The sequence below is a fragment of the Pelecanus crispus genome, chromosome 26, assembly GCF_030463565.1.
Source record: "Pelecanus crispus isolate bPelCri1 chromosome 26, bPelCri1.pri, whole genome shotgun sequence".
In the NCBI taxonomy this organism is placed as follows: Eukaryota; Metazoa; Chordata; class Aves; order Pelecaniformes; family Pelecanidae; genus Pelecanus; species Pelecanus crispus.
Genome location: NC_134668.1, coordinates 2479753 through 2501076, shown reverse-complemented (window position 1 = coordinate 2501076; position 21324 = coordinate 2479753). Strand labels below are relative to the sequence as shown.

Genomic DNA, 21324 nt, shown 5'->3' with positions numbered 1-21324 from the left:
TACCAGCCAGGCACACGGCTCGGTCAACGGTGGTGGTGGCCATGGAAAAGCCACCGCTGGGAGCAACTCTTCACTTTGAGGGTCCTGGCTCCAAGTCGTCCTGGTTTCCACAGTGGGGTGGGAGATCCCAGAGCTGTATAATTGTTAAGTCTTTTTAAACCCCAGATTTAAAAGCTGTAATTCTGATATTGTTTGTAATCTGATAACACCGTGAGCCACTGAGCTCCTAATGTGCCCAGCTTGGGAAACCAAGAGGATTTTCCCACTAAGCCGAAATATCAGACTGTTGATTCTTGAGTTAATCGTCTTTTCCCCCTTGGGGACATCAGATTTTGGCAACTAACTTTCTTGCTGATTAGTGCAGGCTGGTGGGAGAGGAGCCACACGTGGTCCCAAGATGATCGACATGGTGGCATCATGCTTGATCCTGGGGAAACTGGGATGTGCCAGGACGCAGCTTGGCTGCACCCACCAGGCATCGAGGGTTACATTGGGCTTGTGCAAGGGGCTCATGCTGTGTGTTGGAAACGAACCCATTATTTGCATGTTTGCAGCCTTCAGGACCAGTCTCTTCTTTCCACGAGCCCAAGCTGTTGCTCCTGGACATGGCTGTGCGGGTGGGTAACTCCTGTGCATGGGCTGTCCCCATCCCGGCATCATCCAGCATCCTCCAGTCCACCCGCCCAGCAGCCCACCAAGCCCTGGAGTGATGTGCGTGCGGCTCCGGCCACCCAGGTCCTTGGAGCATGGAACTGGGCAACCTCGCAGCATGGGAGGTGATCTCCTCGGACATGCTGTGGGGATGGATGCCTGGGAGAAGAGCCTGGCCAGCCTCAGCTGCGGTGCCCCAGCCAGCACGTCCCGGGCTGGGATGTCCTGTGAGCTTTCAAAGGCTGCACCTCACCCATCTACCTGGGGATCCGTGGCTGCCCCACCACCCTGCTACACCCCCTGCCTGCACCCTGCCCCGGCCAGGGGACCCAGGGGAGGGCAAGGTCCCCTTCCCACATCCAGCCCGGCGGAGGTGGGACCAGGCTCCCCATCCCGCCGGGTCCTCCGGAGCCTCCCAGCAGTGCGGGGCGGGTAATTCGCACAAATCCCGGCACTGGCTCCAGCGAGCCCCTAAGCTCTTTGCCACGCTCCAGATCAGCCACGGTTCAATCTGTTTGCAAAGCTGTACAGAGTGTTTACGCGGCGGGGACTGGTCCAGGGGATTAGGTGAAACGTTCCCCCGGCATCTGCTCGGTCCAGCCGCAGCCAGCGCCGGAGCATCCCTCGCCTTGGGGGGCCATCCCAGCTCTCCCAGCCTTCCCCATTCCCACCCTGCCATGGGACCCAGGGAGCGCGCTGGCTCCAAAGGTGCTGTGGGTCCTCCTGGCACCCAAAGGGATTTTGCTGCTGGCAAAGGGTCCAGCTTATAGCGGGGGACCTCATGGTCCTGATGGAGCTCTTGTGGGTGCTGGTGGGCTGGCTGATCCCCAGGGGAGCTCGGGGTGAGCAAAAGGGACTGGCAGAGGTGGCACCCCTTCCCCTGGACTCTGGGGAGTCCCAGAACATCCCTGGCTGATGGACCCATGAGCACCTGGGCAATACTAACCCCGTGCCAGCCTCCAGCAGCACAAGGGCCCCTCTCGCAGGGTCCCCTCCTTCCTGAGCCCCTCTTCGGTGCCCAGAGCTGAGCCAGAGTGCGGTGACCATGCAGAGAGAAGGGGACGCAGATGCCACCATGAGCTGAGTCTTACCCCGGCGGGGCTTGCAGGGAGCGGTGGCCGGGGCAAGGGAGGACCACGGGCTCCGTTTGGAGGATGCCGCATGCAGCGCTTCAGCCTTCTCCCCCTCTCCCACCCTCCGCCCTGCTCTGGAAGCCTCAGCAATCACGTCTGAGGGATGTTCCTGGGGTGTCACTTGGACCTGAGCCCTGGTGCTCCAGCAGAGTGGGTGGAGAACACCTGGGTCACCAGAAGAGCTGGTGGGGACGCGGGTGCTGGTCCCCGAGCTGTGCCAGCCCTGCTGAGGGCTGCGGCCAGTGCCCGGGCTGCTGTTATAGAATAGAATCACAGAATCGTTTAGGTTGGAAAAGACCTTTAAGATCATCCAGTCCAACCATTAACCTACACTACCAAGTCCACACTAAACCAATCAAGGGTAGACTAGACTAAACCATGTCCCCAAGTGCCACATCTACCCGTTTTTTGAACGCTTCCAGGGATGGGGACTCCACCACCTCTCTGGGCAGCCTGTTCCAATGCTTGACTACCCTTTCCATGAAGAAATTTTTCCTAATTTCCAACCTAAACCTCACCTGGTGCAGCAAACGGTGTCCTGCAAGAGCAGAGCACGGCGCTGTCCTGCACACAAGGATCCGGGCTCCAGCAAGGGCTGGCAGCCTGAAACGTCCCCAGGTCAGCCTGCGGGACCAGGCAGCCTGGCCGCCTGCGCTGCGGCGGGCCCGGGGCCGCATGCCTCATCCTCCGCAGCTCCGTCGGGAGCGGCGGACAGGCAGCCCCGGGCGATCCCCAGAGCTCACGCTGGCATCTGGGTGGCACCAGGCGTTTCATTCAGCCCCATCCCTGGCTGAGTCGTGGGAGATGGCAGCTGTCATGCACTGGCTAGCACACACACAGGGCTGCGTGGGTTTTTTTTTGGTTGGGTTTTTTTTTTTTTAATATATTATAATACAAGTTCAGGAACCTCCCAGCTTAATCCCCACCAGATAAACTAACAGCAGAGAGATTTGGAGTTATTGACGAAGTCTTGCTGCTTGGGTGAGATTAGAGCTCAGCTTAATCTTGTAGCAGGAGGGTTTGGGGATGGTTTAATCAGAATTTGTACAGGAATAATCCCGTCTTTAAACTCGTCCCCGGCCCAATCCCTCCCAAGTTGCAATCAGGCAGGAGCCTCTCAGACGGAGGCCTCGGGGGGTATTTCCAGCCCAAGCGATGCAGGAGAAGACCCAGAGATGCGAGCCAAGGGCAGGCAGGTGCCGAAGACCCCGCATGCACCCACCCCACGGCACTGCCACCTCCTCCAGCCGTTCCCAGAGGGGGAAACTGAGGCACCGACCCCAGCAAACCCTAGGGCTCCAGTTCTTGCTCTCCCCATGGGTGGTGACCCAGTATGCGTTGCTGAAAAGGATTAAGCTTGCTGGATTCGGCCACGTGCCCACGAGATGCCCAAGCCGGTGTCAGCCCTGGAGGCACCTGGAGGCTGAGGGGGACCTGGGTGCCGCCTGGCTGGGAAGGCACGAAGCCGCCCTGGGCAATGGGATGGGCACCGAAAGGCGGGTGGCAGCAGAACCAGCCCCCCAAAGCTGGGGGCTCCTCCTGCCTCCCACAGCCCCCCGTGCTCCGGAGAGTGCCCTGAGCAAGCGGCCGTGCTGGGCTGTTGGATGGAGATCTCGTGGGCAAGAAACCCTGCACAGACCCCACCTAACTGACAAAAATTAAATCACCTGCACACGAGGTTGCAGCCAGCATGGAGAGAGCTGGGCGCACGCTTTTGCTCTCCAAACACTGGTGCCATAAGCTGCTCCCGTAAGCGTACTGTGCCTCAGTTTCCCCCCAGGGCTGCCGGGGTAGCCGGACCCTTGTGCAGCGCCAGCGCCCGGCGGGGACGCCGCTGCTTTTGTGCCGTGCCGGCTCTTTCAGGGAGCACAAAGACGGGACAGAGCGGCACAGATGGACCCTTTCAGAGGGGAGCAGGCTCCTTTCTCCGTCTGCCGCCGGGCTCGGCCTTCCGTCGCAATCCCCCTTAATTGAATCCGCACTTTCATAGCTCATTACCCCCCTGATGGATTGGATTAGCCCGGGCTGCAGCTCGCCAGCCTCTGCGGGGAACAGTTGGCTGCCCGGCGTCCCCGCGGGGAGCAGGAGAAAGGTGCGGAGGGGGCCCAGCGGGCTCCGGGCCGCTAGCCGAAGCGCGGGGGCAACCGACGCGACCTCGGCTCGCCTCTCCAATGGCCGGACCCAGCTGCGGTCCGGCAGCGCAGGCATCGCTGCCCACTCGTTGTGCCACGGCCGGGGTGGGGGCAGTGCCGGCGGTGGGCGCGTGGTCCTCGCCGCCCTCCCGCCCTCTGCCCTGCAGGGTGTGGGACCCCCCGGGCGAAAGGCTGTGGGCTTGTTTTTCCCCCCCGTGGCATTTATTTGATCATATAGGAAGAGCATCCCTGGGATGGGAGGGATGCAGGAGGAATGGCGGGGACCAGCTCCGGATTGGGGCATCAACAACCTGAACCTGCATCTCGGGTGACTTTTGGCAGCGCAGGAGGAGAGGGGGCTCCGCTGCCCCACCCACGGGGCAGGACGCCGGCACGCGCCGATCCCCCCCGCCGCCGCTCCGTGTCCATATGGGCTAACGGCCGCTGCCGCCACCGCTCCCGGCCCCGCTCCCTCATTAACCTCTGCTCCGGGGGTGGACCCCCAGCCCAGCTGCCAGCGATGCCCCACACCCCCTCCCTGGCAGCTCGGGGGGGGGTCTATGCTCCCCCACCTCTTTCATCCTCAGGATGAATCGCTGTAAGAGGAGGATTTGCCATACCTAGACCCTGGCTGCCCTCCTACCCTGCCATGGCATCTCCGCTGCGTCCCTGGGTGGGCTGGGGGAGAAGGGGGACGCTGCCCGGGGGTCCCTTCCAGGCGGTTGCTCACGGAGCCTGCCATGCAAGCGTGGGCTGGGTTGTTTTGGGTCGTTTTTGCAGTTCACTCGTGCTCAAGGCTGGGACAGAGGGTTTCTGAGCCGCCTTGGAGTTTCCCATACACAGGACATCTCCCGCACCGTACAGCCGAGTGTTGCAGCTGCGCGCTGAGCCGTGCCGGGGATGGGGCAGAGCGTGGAGCTCATCGGTGGGGGGCACTTTGGGGGGGCCGTACCCACACCAGGCTTTTTGTAGAAGCACCCCAGCGCTGCTTCTCCAGCAGCAGGCAGTGAGAAGGGATGCTGCGCGGGGTACGGGAGCAAGCCGAGGGCCGGGGCTGTCCATCCAGATGGAGATCCCGTCCTGCTAGCTCAGACATCTGATCGCGGCGGATAAAAAAGTGCCCGCGGCATAAATGGTTTAGCATATTCCCCTCTGCATCCTCATCCTCTTAGCAAAAGGTATAGCCGGGCACTCCCGGCGGGCTCTCCTACCAGATGTGGCCAGAGTCCCATCGGGGTAGTTAGTGCCGTATCGTTTACGGGAGGGGATTAGAGAGCCTCCACTTAGAGTCACAGTCCCCAAGGCCTCTCAGATTAGGATATAATGCAGCAGGCTTTGCCTTCCGGGGGCTCAGATGGAGCCGTAACCCTCTTCATCCTCATGTTGCAAAAGCCCTAATGGCCGGGAGCTGGTGGGGGTACCCGGGGCTGCGGCTGTCCCGAGCCCTCAGCTGTAACGCCCGGGCTGCCATGGCCCGTGCCAGGATAAATCCTGGAGGGATCTCTGGATATCTTCTGAAAGCTCGGCTGTTTCCAAGGGTGAGAACAAGGTGAGACCCAGCGGATGGGCTGGGGCAAGGACCTGTGGGTGCTAGAGCATCCTTCCGCCCAGGAGCCCCAATTCTCAGCATCGCCTTCAAAACGTGGGGGACCTCTCCCGCCTGCCCCCAGGGCAGTTCCCCTTGCCCAGGGGCAGGGCAGTGACTCGGGCACCCTCACGCAGGTCTCTGGGGAGATGCTCGGGGCATCCCGCCTGGCCTCCAGCAGCCTCTCCGGAGGAGCCCGGGTCTGCAGGCGCTGTGGATGCCTCCCAGCACCCCGCGTGTCCCAAAGGGAAGCCCTCCTGCACGCCGGCTCATCCAGGTGTGGGACCCCAAACCAGGCTGCAGGGACGGCCGGAGCACCGCTGCCCCGGGGCTGGCAGGGCAGGGGAGGGATGCTGCGATGGCCCGCGGGCGAGGAGGGGGCACATCGGGCCAGGCAGCTTTAGGGGGAGCCAAGGGGATACCCCAACCCTCCCCCCACGCAGGGGGCAATGATCGCCCGAGCTTCCCCATGAGCTGAGCTGCGGCAAAGGCACCCAAGCAGCCCACGAGCCACACAGAGGGAGGGCCAGCATCCCCCTCCGAAACTCCCCGACGCGGCTGCGCTCAGGTGGGGGATGCGCCCGCGCAGTCCCCCCCCCGCCCCCCGAGAGTGAGCGTTGTCGCCGTCAGGCGCAGAGCTGGGGGGGCCCTGGAGCCCCCGAGCTGGCAACAGATGGCTGGAGGCAGCTTGCTGACACCTGCCCCTCCTCTCCACCCCTCTCCTGCCCTTCCCGTTCTTCTCCATTCGTTTCGTTTGATTTCCCAGCACTTTGGGTGAAGCCGGAGGGTCCCACCGTGCTGCTCCCCTTGGCTGAAGGGAGCCTGGCCTGGGAGCTGGACCCAAGGCAGAAAGATGCAGAGGGATGTGCCGGCCCCGGGGAGGGCCAGGAGGGAGGGTGATGCTGTGGAGGATGCTGTGGTGCCTCTGCGAGCAGTGGGCAGGGAGTTTGGGGTACAGGGAGCCCCGTGATGGCTAGCTTTCCTCTGCTCCACCTGGCCTGGCCGGCTGGGTATGGTCTGGAGCCTCCTGGCTTTGGCAGGCTGCTGCCTCACACAGCCTGAACCGATGCAGGCAGGGGGACCAGCAGACACCCAGAAAAGTGCCCACCTTGTCCCCATGGCTTGCTGCAGCCGGGGGGGTCCTTCTGGACATGGGCAAAGGGCAGAGCAGCTCCCCAGCATCACCTGAGCATCTCCAAGCACTGGCCGGTCCCCCGGTGCTACACCCAGCACCACGGCAGCAACCCCGGCCAGGGTGGGTGAACTTTCTCTGCGAGGTTTTGTCTCCATTCACCCCAGAAATGGAGGCTGGAAAAGCAGCTTCCCAGCCCTGGGCGTGGGGCTGGCAGCAACCGCGGGGCACAGAGGACCTGCGGGCAGGGGACCGGCGCTGTCTGTGATGCCGCGGGGCACCGGGGTCCTTCTAGGCAGAGAGGTTTGGCATCAAGGAGGCCGGTGGCGAGGCAGGCAGGCAGGAATGGGAGCGGGCTGGGGATGCAGAACCAGGAGGAGGAACTGGGTCCTGTGCCAGCGCAGCTCTGCAGCGAGCAGCAAACACCTGCTGCCTCTTGATAGCTCCGGTGAAAACCTTCAGGACGGGCTCTAGCAAGGATGAAGGTGCCTGGAGCATCCTTGTCCCACAGCCGGGCTGTGTGCTGCCCCGTGCAACCTGCCCCTCGCAAACCACCCTGCCGTGAGCCCATCTACCAGCCAGGACGAGGCGCCTTGGCCAGGGCCCTGGGCCACCCTGCGGCTCTTGAACCTGCAGCTTAAACCCCCCCAGCTCCTGCAGTCAGCCCCTGCTGCACCCCGGCTCCGGGGCACAGGACAGGAGCGATGCCCACGCTGCCGGGAAGGGAGCTGACGGCGGGGAGCCAACCCGCACCCATCCCCGGTCCCTCTGAACCGCCTCTTCCCCAGTTTCCCAGTGCATTTCTATAAATCAAGCTCTGGCATGCCCCCCTCCCCCGCGGCGGGGTTTGGGGGTCACCTGTGACCCCTGGCAGATGGTGCGGGGACTCCCACCCCTTCCCCAGGAACTGTTGCAGCCGGCCATCTGTCAGGCAGCTCAAATCTCCCCGGTCCTGCCTGGGAGCTGCTGCGCAGCATCTCCACCCTGGGACCCCGGCTGCTGCCTGTCCTGCCAATGCAGGGGGTGCAGGCAGGAGGGGAGCGGGGGGCAAGGGGCTGCCCGGAGCTGGTGGCTGTCCTGCCTGCTGCCCACCCGAATCCGGGGCGGGGGGGGCAAGCAGGAGAGGGGGCTGAGCATGGGGGGGAAGCTGATGGGATCCCCGTGCCTCCGGGGAGCTCTCAGATAGGGCTGGCATCAGCAGGCAGCGATGGGGCTGGCAGGGGTCTTCTCCCGAGCGTGGGGCATCATTCCCCTGGGCCAGCCTGAGGGGCAGTCAATGGAGTTACGATGGGTTCATCCTGGGGGTCCCGCTGCCCAAGGGGGCTCTGGATTTGTTCCCCAGAGCACAGTGCTGAGAAAAGCACCTGGAGCCCTGAGCAGCCCCAGCTCTGAGTGCGGAGTTGGGGGGGGTCTCTGGGGACCCACAGCCCCCAGAGAGAGCACGGCTGGGTGAGGACGGGATGCACCTACCGCAGACCCCAGTTTCCTTCTGATGGTCCCTGGGGAGAGGCTGCCTCCGGGACAGAGCGCCGGGGGCCCCGCAGCTTGGCTGTCTCCTCAGTCCCTGAGTGGGGCAATTCCTCGGGGCAGGACCCACAAGCAGCTCCCCGGGGCGCAGAGATGGCAGGCAGCGAGGCTGAGCCCACTGCATCTGGAAAAGCTGGGTACAGGGGCAGATAAAAGAGTAGGGGGCAAGTTTTGGGTGCCAGAATGGAGCAGTAAGCGGCACAGAGGGTGGCACAGACCCCGGCTGGCAGAAGCTTGCTTTGCCCAGTATCCTGGCCCTTCCAGCATCCCACAGCAGTAGACGCAGGGCGGTGAGGGGCTGCTCCCCAGAAGCAGTGGAGATAAATGAGGACGAGGGTCCAGTCTGTTAACGTGCCCCAGTGCTGGGGGCTCTCAGCCATCCCCTGTCCCCTGGGATCCCCAAAAGAGCCAGCTCCCCGGTAAGGTGTCCTCCCGTGGGGCAGGCTGCGGTGCCTCTGTGAGCTGCAAGCACCACCCTGCCGCTGCGGGACCGGCTGCCAGCAGAGAATGGGGGGGTGCAGCCCTGCAGCCCCTGCTCCCGCACCCCGGGCAGGGCTCCCGAGGGGGTGGTGGGGGGATCACTGCTGCAGGCACAGCCTTTGCTCCACAGCCCTGGCTGCACCAGCCTTACTGGGGAGCTCCGGGGCTGGCGGCTGCAGCAAGAGGGGAAGGGCACGCAGCCCATCCCGCTACACCCCACGGGCTGGATGCGGCCCTGGCAGCACCCAGGGGTCCCAGCACCCAGGGGTCCCAGCACGTGCCCTGTCCCTGGCACAGAAGCAATGGGGAGGGGGAGCTGCTGATGGGGCAGAGCAAGCAGCAGCTCCTGCACTGAGGAATTAAACACTTCTCTGTCCAGGGTCAGTATTTATTTTGCTCAGGGATGCTATTTTCCACTGCACGTCCTTCCCTTCCCCCTGCTATTCTGCTGTGACTGGGGAACACGACGCGGGGGTGCCACGGCTGCTGCCTCCATCCCCTCGCTGCCTCCATGCAGGGCACGGCCACCGCCGTCCTGCCCAGCTCCCTCCGGTACCCTGCGCTGGTCCTGCAGCACGGCCGTCCGCCTCCCACAGCGGGGCCAGTCCTGCCCGGTGCCGCAGGCCCCTGGCGTGGGGCAGCCCAGGGCCCCAGAGTGGGGCTGCAGTCGCCTCCCCTCCTCCCCGCCTCAGGGCGAGATCACGTAGGCGGTGGCGATGTACTTCTTGCCGTTGCCATACGTGGACTTGGTCCAGGTGTAGGTCTGGATGCTGAGGCTGTAGCCGCCCAGGCTCAGGTGACATCTGTGGGGACACAGCTTGTGTCATAGCCCTGCTCCATCCTGGTGCTCCGCAACTGCACCTCTGGGGTGCTCCTGGTAGGCACACAGCAGCGCTGCTCCACCCAAGCCCCACAACTGCACCTCCAGGATGCTCTTGGTGTCCCCACACCAGCGCTGCTCCATCCCTGAGCCCCACAACTGCACCTCCAGGATGATCCCAGTGCCCAAACACCAGCGCTGCTCCATCCCTGAGCCCCACAGCTGCACCTCCAGGATGCTCTCGGTGTCCCCACACCAGCACTGCTCCATCCCTGAGCCCCACAACTGCACCTCCAGGATGATCCCAGTGCCCAAACACCAGCACTGCTCCATCCCTGAGCCCCACAACTGCATCTCCAGGATGCTCTCGGTGTCCCCACACCAGCGCTGCTCCATCCCCGAGCCCCACAACTGCACCTCCAGGATGCTCTCGGTGCCCAAACACCAGCGCTGCTCCCTCCCCAGCCCTGCCCCCCCGTGATGCCCCAGAGCTGTGCTGGGCTTAGGGGCTGACCCGGCTGCTGAAGGGGCTCAGGAGGGCACTGCCGGCTCCACGGCCAGAGGACAGACAGACAGATGCAGACAGGTACAGTACTTACGCCCTCCCAGGACGCGCGATGAAGCACAGCGTGTACAGGCCAAACTCGAACTCCGGGCTGGAGCCGATGAAGGCAGCACCCACCTCCTTGTAAAAGCCGTCCCAGCTGAACTGCAGCCCCAGCACGTCGGGGTAGGTGTCCCACTAGAGAAAGGGGGTTTGGGGATCAGACCCCCAGCTCCGCTTGGCTCCGGGTGCAGCAGGGCAGGGAATTCAAGCAAAGCCCACCTGCATATGAAGCCAGGCACCCTCACGCCCTCCCCAGGGACGGATCCAGAGCAGCCTTCAGCTGGTCTGAGGGGCTGCCAGGCAGAGCCCCCAAACTCAAATCTCTCACTTGTGGTTTGGGAGCCCCTTTTGCCCATTGCATCGCCCCTTCCCGGACCCTCCCACCCTGCCTCCATCCCAGGGTGCACACAGGGAGGCGGAGGGGACGTGGCAGGGTGAGCATCTCTGATGCTTCTGATTCACCCCATTCGGGATGCGGCTGACTCGGGGTGCTGCCAGCCATGGACCCCGCGGGATCTCTTACCGGCCCATTGAAGTTGTGGCTGAAGTAGTTGACGATGCCCTGCTTTTCAAGAAGGTAGAAGCGAATCCAGTTGTGAAATCCAGACACCTTCCCCTTTTTCACCTCCCCTAAACACAAGTGAGACCCTGGGGTGAGTCCCGCTGCCTGGTGCTGCCCGGCACCCTCCATCCCACCGGTGCAGGCTCTACCTGAGAAGACGTGCTCGAAGCCGCTGGAGTCCTGCTCGCCGTCACCTCTGGAGTAGAGGCCAAACCACATCTCCTTCAAATCGGCGACAAACTCCTGCTGGGAGCCGTAGCGGTCTGCAGGCAAGGTGGGGTGGAGAGGTGGGAGCAGTGTCCTGGGACGGGAGCACTGGGAGAGGCAGAGCCGGGCCTCCCCCCCATCCCTGACCCGGTCCTCTCCCTCAGGAACAATTCAGCTTCGCCCTGCTCAGCTCTCCCATGTCCTGGCAGCTCTGGAGAGCTTGCTCCCGTGCCCCTCCAGTCTGCATCCTCCCAGGCCATCTCCCACCCAGCTCTGGCTTTCCTTTTGGATGCCCAACATCCAGGGACCCCATTCCCCTTGGTCAGTCCTACCCTGCTCCACACTCACTTTTTTTGTGGAGGAAGGCGAAGAGTTTCTTCATGAGCTCGGTTTTCATCACCTCCTTGAGGAAGTTGTCCTGCTCCCTCAGCTCCTCCGCCGTCACATCCTCCTCCCTGCCAGTCACCCTCTGGTAGTTGTCCAGCAGTTTAATGAAGCTTGCGTAGGTGGGTTTGGAGAAGAGGTCTTCGTTGACGTATTTGTAGAGCCTAGGAGAGTGCGGATCCTGCACTCAGCGGGGAAGCAGAGATCCCCTCCAAAGCCAGCCCTGCACCCTGCCTGGGTGGTCTCCGCCATGGTGGCCCCTGGCCACCCCCCCATGACGCTGGGGCACACTCACGGCTGCGGGGAGCGGTCCTCCCCGTGACCCGTCTCATCAGGGGAGGCCTGGTACTGGGGGTTAATGGCAATGTCGCTCGGCCGGGCTTTGTTGTGATCCGCCTTGTAAAGCTGCTCCGAGATGTGCAGGAGGTCCTCGTCGGTGATGGCATCCCGGCTGCTGGAGAAACCCTCTGCGAGGAGAGGCAGAGGCTGGCACGAGCAGGCAGCAGCTCCCGGGGCTGCAGATTAGCTGCCCACGGAGGAGCGAGGGCGATGCAGCACGTGATGCTGCACGGGTGGCGTGATCCTGGCATGCCGTGAGAGCCGGGTGCTCAGCACGGAGGGTTAAGGGGCGCAGGGGGGTCCCAACCCTCACCAACCCCACGCCCTGGGGAAAAGAGCTGGCCACAGGGCTGCGGGCATGGGAGCCTTTCAAGAAGCACTGGGTGAGCTGGGAAGTCCTCGTCTCCCAGGCACAATGCTGCTCTTTGCAACACATCCGCTGGGATCAGCCCCCCCTCGATCTCCCTCATTTTAGGTGCGTGGTGACCCAGCGATGCAAACGCCAGCTCGCCCCTGCCTCCAGCCGCTCCGCGCCTGCCGGCTTCGCCCAGCTCTGGTGAAGGGAGATATCGCTGCTGCTAAACAGGCAGGCGATGCTGGGGCTCTCGCTGCACCGTCTGCTCAGCAACGACACGCAGTGGCTTGGAGCGGCCGGCAACGGGGCGCTACGGGCACGTACAGGGCCAGAAACCAGCGCGACACCCCGATGCTATCGACCCCCAAAAGCCGCGGGCGGCAGAGGAGCGAGCTGCCCCGAGGCGCACGGGGCGAAACCAGGGCGGTGGTTTTATTGCCCTTGCTCAGAAGCGGAGCTACTCACCGCTGGCGCGGGCGTGCGCTGCCTCCTCGGCCAATTCGCCACCTGCACGGAGCCGGGGGGAAGAAAAGGAGCTCAGAGCGATGGAGACAGGGGCTGGGGGCTGCCCAGGACCACACACACAAATGCACGGTGGCACAGACACGCTTGCAAGCAGCCCCTTTGCACCCCATAGCTGGGCTCTGGCAGTGGCGGGGGGAGAGCAGCCCCCCCAAGCCTCCCCGTCACCCAGGGATGCTCACCGGGTCGGCAGTGCGTGTAGTAATCCTCGCAGCAGTTGTGGTACCTCTCGCACTCGGCGTTGCAGTGGCACTCATCCTCCTCGCTGTAGGGCTCCTCGCAGCGTCCCTTGCAGGAGTCGGGGGCCGTGTACATGTCTTTGGGAGAGAGAAACAACAGCGTGGTCCGCAGGACGGACTGACCACCCTACCCCATCCAGCCCAAAACCTGGGACCGTCCTTCCTTCTGCCCACGTTCCCCTCCTGGGAGAGCCTGAAGGACCGGGCTCCTGCCCTGGAGCTATTTGGGATCCTTTGTCGGGGTTTGTGGGTGGCATTTTGACCGGCTGAATCCTTGGGTTGCACATCACCATGGGTCACTCCTCGTGGGCCGTGGGTGTCCACCGCGTCAGGGCCACTTCACACCAGGAAACACGTTCTTTGCTCCCCACCATTAATTGCTCCTTCTGAGTCACCCTGTTAATGCCAGGCTTAGCAGGAGTGCCCTGGGTCCTGCTGTCTCTGGGCCGGAGGAGTGCCACATTCCAGACACCCTTATTTGCAACCCAACCGTCGCTCTTTCTGCAATGCTGGGAAAATGGGGAAGTCCTTCCAGAGCTATTTATACGCTAAATGTGTCGTTGAGCATGGGCTTTATTACACATAGTGGCAAAGCTAAAAATAACGCAGCAACTCAAGCTGTGCTTTGAATAGGGCAAGTGCCATGTCTCAGATAGATGATGGACACTTGCCATCAAGCAAAGAGGGGCTGTAGGAGACCAAGATATTGGGTTTGTACTAAGAGACAGCCCAGAGACTGCGAGCTTAAGGAATGTGCCTTATCCTCTGTGCAGCCCATCAGCTCCTGACGAGAGGAGTGGGACAGCAGGCAGCCCGGGCATGGCTTTCTCAGCTTCCCTTTGCTCCAGCCAGGAAGGTGACCATCTCCAAGGACATGCTAAGAAGCCATGTCCCAGCCAAGCTGCCATCCTGCAAAGCAATCCCTGGAGGAAAGGGTGGTGCTTTGCCTTGCAAGCCTGCAATCACGCAACATCTTAACCTCTGGGTTGCCCGCCTTGAGCTCCAGCAGGTGAAACATGCCCTCAGGGCAAATCCTGATATAGCAGCGATGAGAGTGACCTCCAAGTGTCACGCTTGCTGGCTTCTCTCTCTACCCGTGTCGCTTGCTCTGTCGTCTTGCATTTTATCGAAATTATTTGTGCTTTTCAGAATCACATAATCAAGGTCCCACATGTGCCAATGAGAGAAGAACCACCTCTTTGCCCCACCAGCCAACCCAGCCCCGGCTGGTTGGCCGTCCTGCAAGGGCACACTGCTGACTCCCGTTTGGCTTCTCGCCACCAGGTCCTTTTCTGCAAATCCACTTTACAGCAAGAGGGGTGTTAGTGGCAAGGGATCGCTTGGGATGCTCCTGGAGGCCATCTGCCCTTGGTGCTACTTGAGTCCCACCTTTGCTCGTACTGATGCGGAGAGAACTGGGAAGGGCTGCAGAGGGAAGGGGCACCCATGGTTTGGGTGGCGAGGGATGCTCCTGCTGCCCAGACACCCCGGTCTCACCAGCCCAGGCAGAAGGACAGCTAGGTCTGCAGCTCTGCTGGCGGTGGCAGCAGAGATCCCTGTTCCCAGGACGACATCCCTCTTGCTCCCAAAGTGGCAGTCGGGATAAGTCAGCCTGAATCACACATCCAGGCTCATTTTCCAGCAGCAGTCCCTGAGGGATTGTGCAAGGCAGGAACTGCCCACACATAAGTCACCGCTGAGACGTTCCGGGTCCTGGGGCACGTGCTGCCGGAGCGTGTCGCAGCAAGCACCGATACCGGGGTGTGCAGTGACTCAGACGAGGCCCGGAGCCTTGCAGAGCCCTTGGAAAGGCGAGCTCAGCGTCGCCCCATTTCCCGCTGGCTCAGCTGCAGGGTGCCGAGGCTTCTCCCCGCACGGGGAGCGTGAGCAGGGGGGTGTTCGCTCCTCCTCACGCAGGCACGAACCCAAATAACTGCAGAGCAGTCGGCCACTTGTGATGGTCAAGTTTAGAGGGGCTGCCGGAGCTCTGAGGGAGAGAAGGGCTGCTGGGAGAGCTGGCAAGGCTGCAGCCAAGGGACAGTGGCCGGAGCAGAAGGACATGGCCAGCAGTGCTCAGCACAGCGCATCCCCACTCAACTGCTCAGTCGATGCCTGGCTGGCCCAGCCAGTAGATATTTTCTGGCTGCACAAAGCCAGACAAATATTCCTTTCTCATTTTTAGCCCTTCAGCCAGATCCATCCCTCCCCGAGCACAGCTCTTTGGACAACAACAAACTCATTTTCGTTTCCGCCAAAAAAGTTTTGACCCAGAAAACGCGGGCTATTTCCTGAGCAGCTCCATTCACCAAGGTGTGGGGAAATGTCTGAGACATGACGGAGCCCTCCCAGCGGCTCTCAGCTTGGTTTAGTACATGAACATGAGTTACAGCTCGTGTCAGAGCAGCGTCCGCGAGTCCCTGGCCTGACTCAAGACCTTGCTACGCTGTGCAAACACAGACCGAAGATCAACCCTGCCTCTAAAAGGGCCCATTTGAAGGACAAATTAGCTTGCAACAAAAGAGCTATTGATAGCCTGAGCTCCCCAAATATTTAGTTACATGCTCCTGGCTCCCAAAACCACATATAACCCTGGGTGCAAGCTCTTTGTGAGATAATCAGGCAAAATCTCCCACCGCTGTCCTGCCCAGCCAAGGGTGAACAAAGTTATTATGCGGTGGAGGTGTTACAGCTCAGACAGGTCCATCGGGACGATGCTCTGATAGCTCTGGTCTGAAGCGCGTGCCAAGGACAGACCACGACACAAGCCAGCCAAGCTGCCCAGCTTCCCAGCCACGGCAAGCCCACTTATTCCTTCAAGCAAGAATAACTTAGCACTTGCATTAAACAAGATGAGACCATGGCAAAGCCTTCTGCTTTCAGGGCAACCTAACGGCTGGTTTGCAGCAGCAGCAGCTCCTCTTCTGCACTGGCCTTGCAAAACTCCTCACCATTAATCCTGAGGGGAGTCATCTGCTTCTGAAACATCAGATACAGCTTGCTGGCAGCGTCTCAAGTGACGAAATTCCCTTCTTGCAAATAGATCACAGTTCACATTTTATGCAAGAAGATGGCAATGAAGGCACCTAGTCACATGCAGGATCCTGGTCGACTAGGAGCCAAAACCTCATGCCCACAAGCCACTCCCTGCTGCAGCATCTGCCTTAAAGACAGGGCTATACTTTATCATCTCTCCAAGCCTGCCTCCTCTCATAACAACCTCAGCAGAGTCATGAAGGGCAAAACACCCGAGTTCATGTTGTGTTTTCCATTGCATCTGACTGGCTCCTCTGCTCACCTCCAGCGGCCACGGGGAGGTTGTGGGTACGGTGTCAGAAAAATATTTCCCTTCATCCTCCCGCAGTGCGGGAGCATGGAGGAGCCAGAGAGAGGTGGGCTGGCACAATGAAAGCGCAGCAAGATGCACCAGGAAGCAACTGGTGGACAAGGCTAAAGAGCCGGGGAAGTCTCAACCCATCGAAGAGAAGGACAAACCACCCTCACCAGCAGCTGAGTCCCCCAGAGCTCGAGGAAGCCCTCCAGCATGAAAACATCCTCACCCTTTCCCCCGTGAAGCTCTGCTGGATCCAACCTCACAAGGAACCAGCTGCCCCAGTACAGCCGAGCTCCTGGTGTATGGCAGTGCCCTCAGCACCATCTACTTTCAACCCATCGTTGGCCCCTTCCCATCGGATGCACCGGCTGGTTTAGCCCCTCTGCCAAAGCAAGGCTCCATTACTCACTGCCAGACACGCAGCCCAGGGATATTCCTGCCCCGACAAGGAGGATCCAGGTCTTCATCGTCCCATAGACAGCAGGCTGGGTGTTTCAGAGCGTCCCGGAGAGCAGGTTGGGAATGACAGTGCTCCCAGGCACTCCCTGCTATATGTGGGTCCCCTGGGAGCACGGAGGGGAGGGAGGAGCATGATGCTTCCGAGGGCTTCACGGGCAGGCTGCACCCAAACTTTGCCAAAACTCATTATGCACACAGCTTAATTACAAGCTGCCCAGAGTGGGAGGAGGGCTGGTAAATCCAGTATCCCAGTATTGCTCCACTCCTTGCGTGCATGACCCCCGGGGGTGACTGAAGAGCACAGGGAAAGCTTCTCAGTGGGGTCTGTGCCCACCCAGAGCCCAGCAGGTCCTTTAGAGATGCGAGCTGGTGATCAGTGCCACACGCTCCCGTACAACTGGTGCTAACTGGGGGCAACTTTCTGCTCCCCAGTTAATTGGAGGTAGTGATCTCTCCTGCCTCAGCTGCTCTCTCTGGAGCCTGTGTCCCCCTTACAGCACAGAGCAGCCCTGGCTGAAGCCTCCAGGTCCTCCAGCAGCACCAGGAAACCCCGAGACATAACCACAAGCCAGGCTTCGGCATCGAGGCTGCTCAGGGAGTAGGTTTTGTGGGCTACCCCAGTGCGGTCTCACTCCCGAGGCAAGCCCAGAGCTGGTCCATCCCCACCCTGCGTGGGGCTGCCCTTCTCCAGGGAGCCTCCACGGCCCCGGGTAACGCCAAGAGCTCAGCCCATGCCTGGTGCGGTCACCAGCCTCTTCCCTGCCCACAGCAGGGCCAGCCCAGGCTCAATTCAGTGCATCCCAGAGGAAGACTTTCCCAGGCGGTGGGTGTTTTGGTGTATCTAGCAGGAGAGACAGCTTTCCATGCTGCCGCAGCCTGAGGGGGGAACCTAGCTCCCACTGGTTCCCAGTCCTGGAGTGTGGCATACGTGCTGACCAGTACACCCAGAGGCATGGGAGTGACCAGACTGGAACAGGTCAGCGCCCATCCTGCCTCCGAGGGCATCCTCACGCTGCCTCTGAACCGTGGCACAGCCTCCCTGTTTTCAAAGGGACATTGCAATCGTCCCCGAGCTGATCTCTAGCCACATCCCTCCGCTGCCCAGCTCAGCCGCCCACGGGGCCGCACTCAAAACCGCATCAGGAAAGCAATCCAGACGGAACTCACCATCCTTCTGGAGGCTGCTTTAAAAACTGCTGGTTTCCCATTCTGGTTTGGGGAGCAGCGCACTGAGGCGAGCAGGAAGGAACCTCTTCAACCCATTTTGCTGCTGGAGGATGCTGGGGAAGTTCGGCTCTTCCACACATCTCCTTGTCTCTTCCCAGCCATGGTCCCTCAAAAGCCAGCATGGGCTGACCTCAATTCATCCATCAGGGAGCATGGTTGTATTGTCCACAAGCATCGCCCTTCCTTGTCTTTCCAGGAAAACAATGAAGAGAGCAACAGTGCATGTTGGTGCTGCACCTGAGGGTCCACCACAGGCACCGGCTGATTCCTGGCTTCTCCTCACACAGTGACACGGTTTCTCAGGAAGCCTCATCACAAGCCTTGCCCAAAGCCCAAATGATTTATACCAGCCACTTCTCCACCTCCTCGCCGGTGCACTGTGACAGACCCAGGGATGGTCCAATACTGGCTGGTTCTTTGTGGTCCATGTCCCTCTGGTTTGGCCAGGCGTTTGCCTGATGCAGTGCTGGGAAGACTCCCCAGCCAGAGGCTCCTGGAGCTTCTGCAAACAGCCCCAGGCTCTCCTGGGCTGCCAGCCAGCCAGCCATGCTCCCTGTGCTTTCATCACAGAAGCAGCAGGTCCAGGGCAGGGTCTCCACACCAAGGAGGGGATCGCTCCCTGCACATCTCCACCTTGGCAGGTGATAACTGACCCCCAAGCACCACCTGAGCCAAGGGGAGGCAATTTCTAACCTCTATCAGCAGAGCAGGCAGCAGCTGCCTGCAATTTGTTCTGCTGACACAGCAGCATTACAACAGCCTTAATTCCCCTGGGTGCGTTAGCTGGCATGGGAGAGCAGCATTTGGTGTAACATGGACCAGGTTTGGCTTCCTTCTCACCCCTCAGTCATTTCCTACCCTCCACCCTGGGCTGGTGACCCTGCTGACCTGTCCTTCCTGAGAGCAGCCTTGTTTTTCCTGACATCTTTGTGCTGTCCTGTGCTGAGGCTGCTCCTTGGGTCCATCAACTGGCTCATGCGCGAGCCATCCTTTTGCTAACTCCAGGCTGTGCCTCAAGCCCTGCCGGGGGCGAGGAGCTCCCATCAGTGGGGTTGGATGTTGGAATGATGGCTGCAGCCATCGTGCAGCCGTCTTGCTCCTCTGAGATGCCCAGGAAGAGCAGGAGCTGCAGCATGTGGAGATGGAGTGAGTCCTGTGGCACTTGCTGGGGGGGCTGGGTGGCCACCATGGAGGAGGACGGAGGTGGAGCCCATCTCTTCTTGCAGAAGGTTGCTTTCCCAGCCTTGCTGTGGAGAATGATGCCTTTTGCGTTGGGCTTAACTGGGAGCGTCAGCTCCGCCAGCAAAAATGTGGGAACGGCGTGCTTGTCCCTGTTTCTCGGCCACACCTTCCAGAAGCTGGTGGCTGGGTGTGAGCACTCCCCACCCGCTGTCCTCACACAGCCCCAAGGTCCAGCACACCTTCTTCCCACCTCTACCTTCCAGCAGCGCTGGACCTGCAGGCACCAGAGCCCTCTGAGCTCCTGGGGACAACCTGCCTCTCCTCACCCAGTCTCATGGTTTGCAGGTCCAGGGACAAGAGCTGGTAGGTGTGTGCCGGGCCACGGTCCGGGGTCAGTTGCTGGTGACAGGACAGTGTCACTGGCCGTCACCGAACCCTGTGACCCCATTCGGGATGCTCGCCCACGAGGGTTGTTGCAGGAGGGCGGTGAGTCAAGCACCCCGGGGCTGGCTCCGTGTCACTCTTGCATGAGAGGCAAGGAGAGGAGACAGGACTTGCCCACGCGCTGAGCCCGCGGCAACCAGCCCCAGCCTTGGGGATGCAGGAGAGGAAGCCGTGAGCCTGGGCAGCCACGCTTGCTCCTGTGCCCAGCAATGCCGTTAGCTCTCGCCCCATCCTCATCCAGACCCGGGCTTTACCCATGATCTTGCTCGAGGAGGCAGGCATCCAGCCTCTTATTTTTGCACGGTCCAGTGTTTTCTGCGAGCGTGGCTTCCCAACACTGAGCTTCACCCCCATCCCCTCCTGCCATCCTCCTGTCTGCATCCCCCTGGATTCATTGCCCTTTTCCAGAATATTTCTCCAGGTTTTCCATCACCCTCGGGACATCATTCTGCAGGTCCATGGGAATTGCTGGTGGGGCTGGACCTTCATGTTTGTGCTCCTAGGGAAAAACACAGCTTGTGGAGGATACAGGCTTGTGGAGGTGCATGGACCGTGGTGAGCTCCACAACGGGACGCTTTTCACAGCCTGCACTGGGAAAACCAGACAAGGGTCAACTTTTCCACTTGAGTGGAGATTTCTCCAGCCAAGCCAGCCGTCTGGGCCAGCATCCCGCCTCCAGCCGAGGAAGGGAAAGCCCTGAGACACATCCTTCGACCCGGCCAGCCAACCTGCAGACTGAAGGTAGTCTGCAGGCCCAGAAACATCTGGAAGGCGTGCAACTCTGGTTTAACCCTCCCTTCCCCGCACGTGAGCTCTTTCATTTCAAGGCAGACATCCTGGGAAAGGTGACTGCAGGAGGTCTGGGCTGCCTGATTTGGGTCCAGATGCCAAGGAATTGCCATTGCCTCTCTGCTTTGCCCTGGCTTGCCTGGACACGCACGCTGCTGGGAGCGTGCATGGGGCTGGAGTTGGAAACCTGGGAGATGCCAGATGTCAAAACCTGGTCCCCATCGAGCACGGCCACCCGCTGCCTTGCAGAGAACCGCAAAGCCAAGCTTTGCACTGGGGAAGAGCTGGGGGTCCTGGGGTGGACGTGGTGCTGGGAGCTGCAAGGAACCTGCATCCCGTCTCGCAGCTGGCTGCATTACTTGAAACGTTATTTAGGTGTGATGGGGACTTTTATTTTAAGCAACCCATTCATCTGCATGGCGAGACTGAAAAGAGCAATTAATGCAGCAGTGCTCTGGTCCCGTGTAGCCCAGCCGTACTTGGGGTAAGGCTGGGGGTCTTTGGCTTGTGGCTCTGCGCTGTGGCTCCGTGGTGTCCCGGCTGGGGCATGGACCTGCCAGGGGCTGCGAGCCTCCCCCGCGCTGGTGCCCTGCAAACGCGGGAGCTTTCAGGGGCTGCGATCTCCCCTGAACCAGGGCTCATCCAGGCCTGCTTGGAGCATGGGGAAGGTCATTGCTAAAACTGCTCCATGCGCATACAGAGATGCTCTGGGGGGAGGGATGGGGGTCCCCACCCCTGGGGTCTGTCAGCTCTGCCTCCTTCAGACATCTCCTCCAAACCTATGATATTTTCTATGATATTCTATTCTAAACCCCTGCTCGCAGCCCCGCAGCAACGGATCACGGGTTGCGAACGGCCAGAGCAGATCCCCATCTCCATCACGAGGCCCCCCCACCTTCCTTCCATGACGGATGTGGTCCTGCCTCCGCACCGCAGCTGCACGTGGCTACTCCTGCCCCCATCCCTGTGGGGAAACTGAGGCACGGAGACGGCTGTGATTAGCCCAAGGTTTGGCAGCATGGGCTGATTTAAGCCCCAACAGTCTTGGGGGGGGATCAAGATGCTTCTTCCATGGCTGCTGGGGTTGTGCAGCTCCCAGAGGCTGGGACAGGGGGATGCGGCCAGCACCTCCCACGGGACACACAGGACAGAAGGAAGGACAGGTCCTCTCTGGGGCTGCCCCCAGGATCCATGGGGCAGCATGAGCCAGACCCTG

The 21324-nt window shown here is 61.2% G+C and overlaps 1 protein-coding gene across 1 annotated transcript; it reads right to left on the bottom strand.

Annotated features, from left to right (window-relative positions):
- Positions 1-9328: 9328 nt before the first annotated feature.
- Positions 9329-16473, bottom strand: ENDOU (endonuclease, poly(U) specific). The gene is made up of 8 exons (XM_075725059.1): positions 16416-16473; positions 12619-12753; positions 11516-11687; positions 11185-11384; positions 10779-10892; positions 10591-10697; positions 10060-10202; positions 9329-9443 (listed from the first exon to the last, which is right to left on the bottom strand). Exons 1-8 carry the CDS (start codon positions 16471-16473, stop codon positions 9329-9331), a joined length of 1044 nt encoding a protein of 347 aa, XP_075581174.1.
- Positions 16474-21324: the final 4851 nt, after the last annotated feature.